The sequence below is a fragment of the Rhincodon typus genome, unplaced genomic scaffold (assembly GCF_021869965.1).
Source record: "Rhincodon typus isolate 14 unplaced genomic scaffold, sRhiTyp1.1 hic_rhity00000955, whole genome shotgun sequence".
Lineage (NCBI taxonomy): Eukaryota > Metazoa > Chordata > Chondrichthyes > Orectolobiformes > Rhincodontidae > Rhincodon > Rhincodon typus.
In genome coordinates, this window is record NW_025966593.1 from 1 (window position 1) to 1,070 (window position 1,070).

Here is a 1,070-nt window from a genome sequence, read left to right on the forward strand (position 1 = left end):
GAACTCACTGGTTTACTGAGAGTTGAGATGATCGCCTGAACCCAGTCTCACAATGAAAGCATCCGAAAAGGTGCCTCATCATGTGAAAATGTTGATGGGACATCAATTCAACAGAACTTCAATAGCACTTCCCACTGACTAGACATTTGAAAGATCTCTCCTCAATGTGAACACAATGATAAAACCGTCCAAGAACTTGCACAGGGATTCCTATAGTCTAAGCATTTATAAAGGTTTCTCCTCAGTGTGAACATGTTGATGACAATTCAGTTCCCAGGAGCTTCTGCAGCACTTCCCGCAGTCTGGGCATTTAAAAGATCTCTACGCAGTGTGAACTTGCTGGTGTCTCAGCAAGTTGGACGGCCGAGTGAATCCCCTCCCACATTCGGAGCAGCTGAATGGTCTCTTCCCAGTATGAACCTGCTGGTGCTCTGTGAGGTCAAATGATCACCTGTACCCTGTCCCAGAGTGAGAGCACCTGAATGGTCTCTTCTCAGAGTGAACGTGTTGGTGGGATATCAGGTCCAGGGAGTTTTGCAGCATTTCCTGCAGGCTGAGCATTTAAAAGATCTGTCATTAATGTGAGCAAGTTGATGCGACATCAGGTCCCTGGGACTTCTAAAGCACATCCCTCAGTTTGGGCATTTAAAAGATCTCACCTCCATGTGAGCACTTTGATGGGCCATCAGGTCCCCAGATGTTTTATAGTATTTTCCAGTCTCAGTATTTAAAGGGTCTCTCTTTAGTGTGAACGTGTTGATGGGACACCAAGTTCCCAGAGGTTTTATAACATTTTCCACAGTCTTGGCATTTAAAAGGTCTCTCATTAATGCGAGCTAGTTGACGGGACATCAGGTTCTGGGATGTTCTGAAGCATTTTCCACAGTCTGGGCTTTGAAATGGTCTCGTCAGTGTGAATGAGCTGGCGTTCCAGCAGGCGAGATGACTGAGTGAATCCCTCCCTACACACTGAGCAGGTAAATGGCCCGTTACTGGTGTGACTGCATCGATGAGTTTCCAGCTCAGATGCGGAAATGAATTCCTCCCCACAATCCCCACATTTCCACAGT

General features: G+C 46.5%; 1 protein-coding gene across 2 annotated transcripts in view; it reads right to left on the reverse strand.

Moving 5' to 3' along the window:
• Window positions 1-6: 6 nt before the first annotated feature.
• LOC125481127 (zinc finger protein 235-like) overlaps window positions 7-1,070 on the reverse strand; it is a 9,829-nt gene continuing 8,765 nt past the window's right edge. The window contains exon 4 of one of the 2 annotated variants that reach the window (XM_048592281.1): window positions 7-1,061. In XM_048592281.1, the coding sequence (XP_048448238.1) occupies window positions 827-1,061 (235 nt within the window). In that variant the 3' untranslated portion in view covers window positions 7-826. The remainder of the gene's footprint in view (window positions 1,062-1,070) is intronic. The other variant, XM_048592279.1, reaches the window with a different exon arrangement.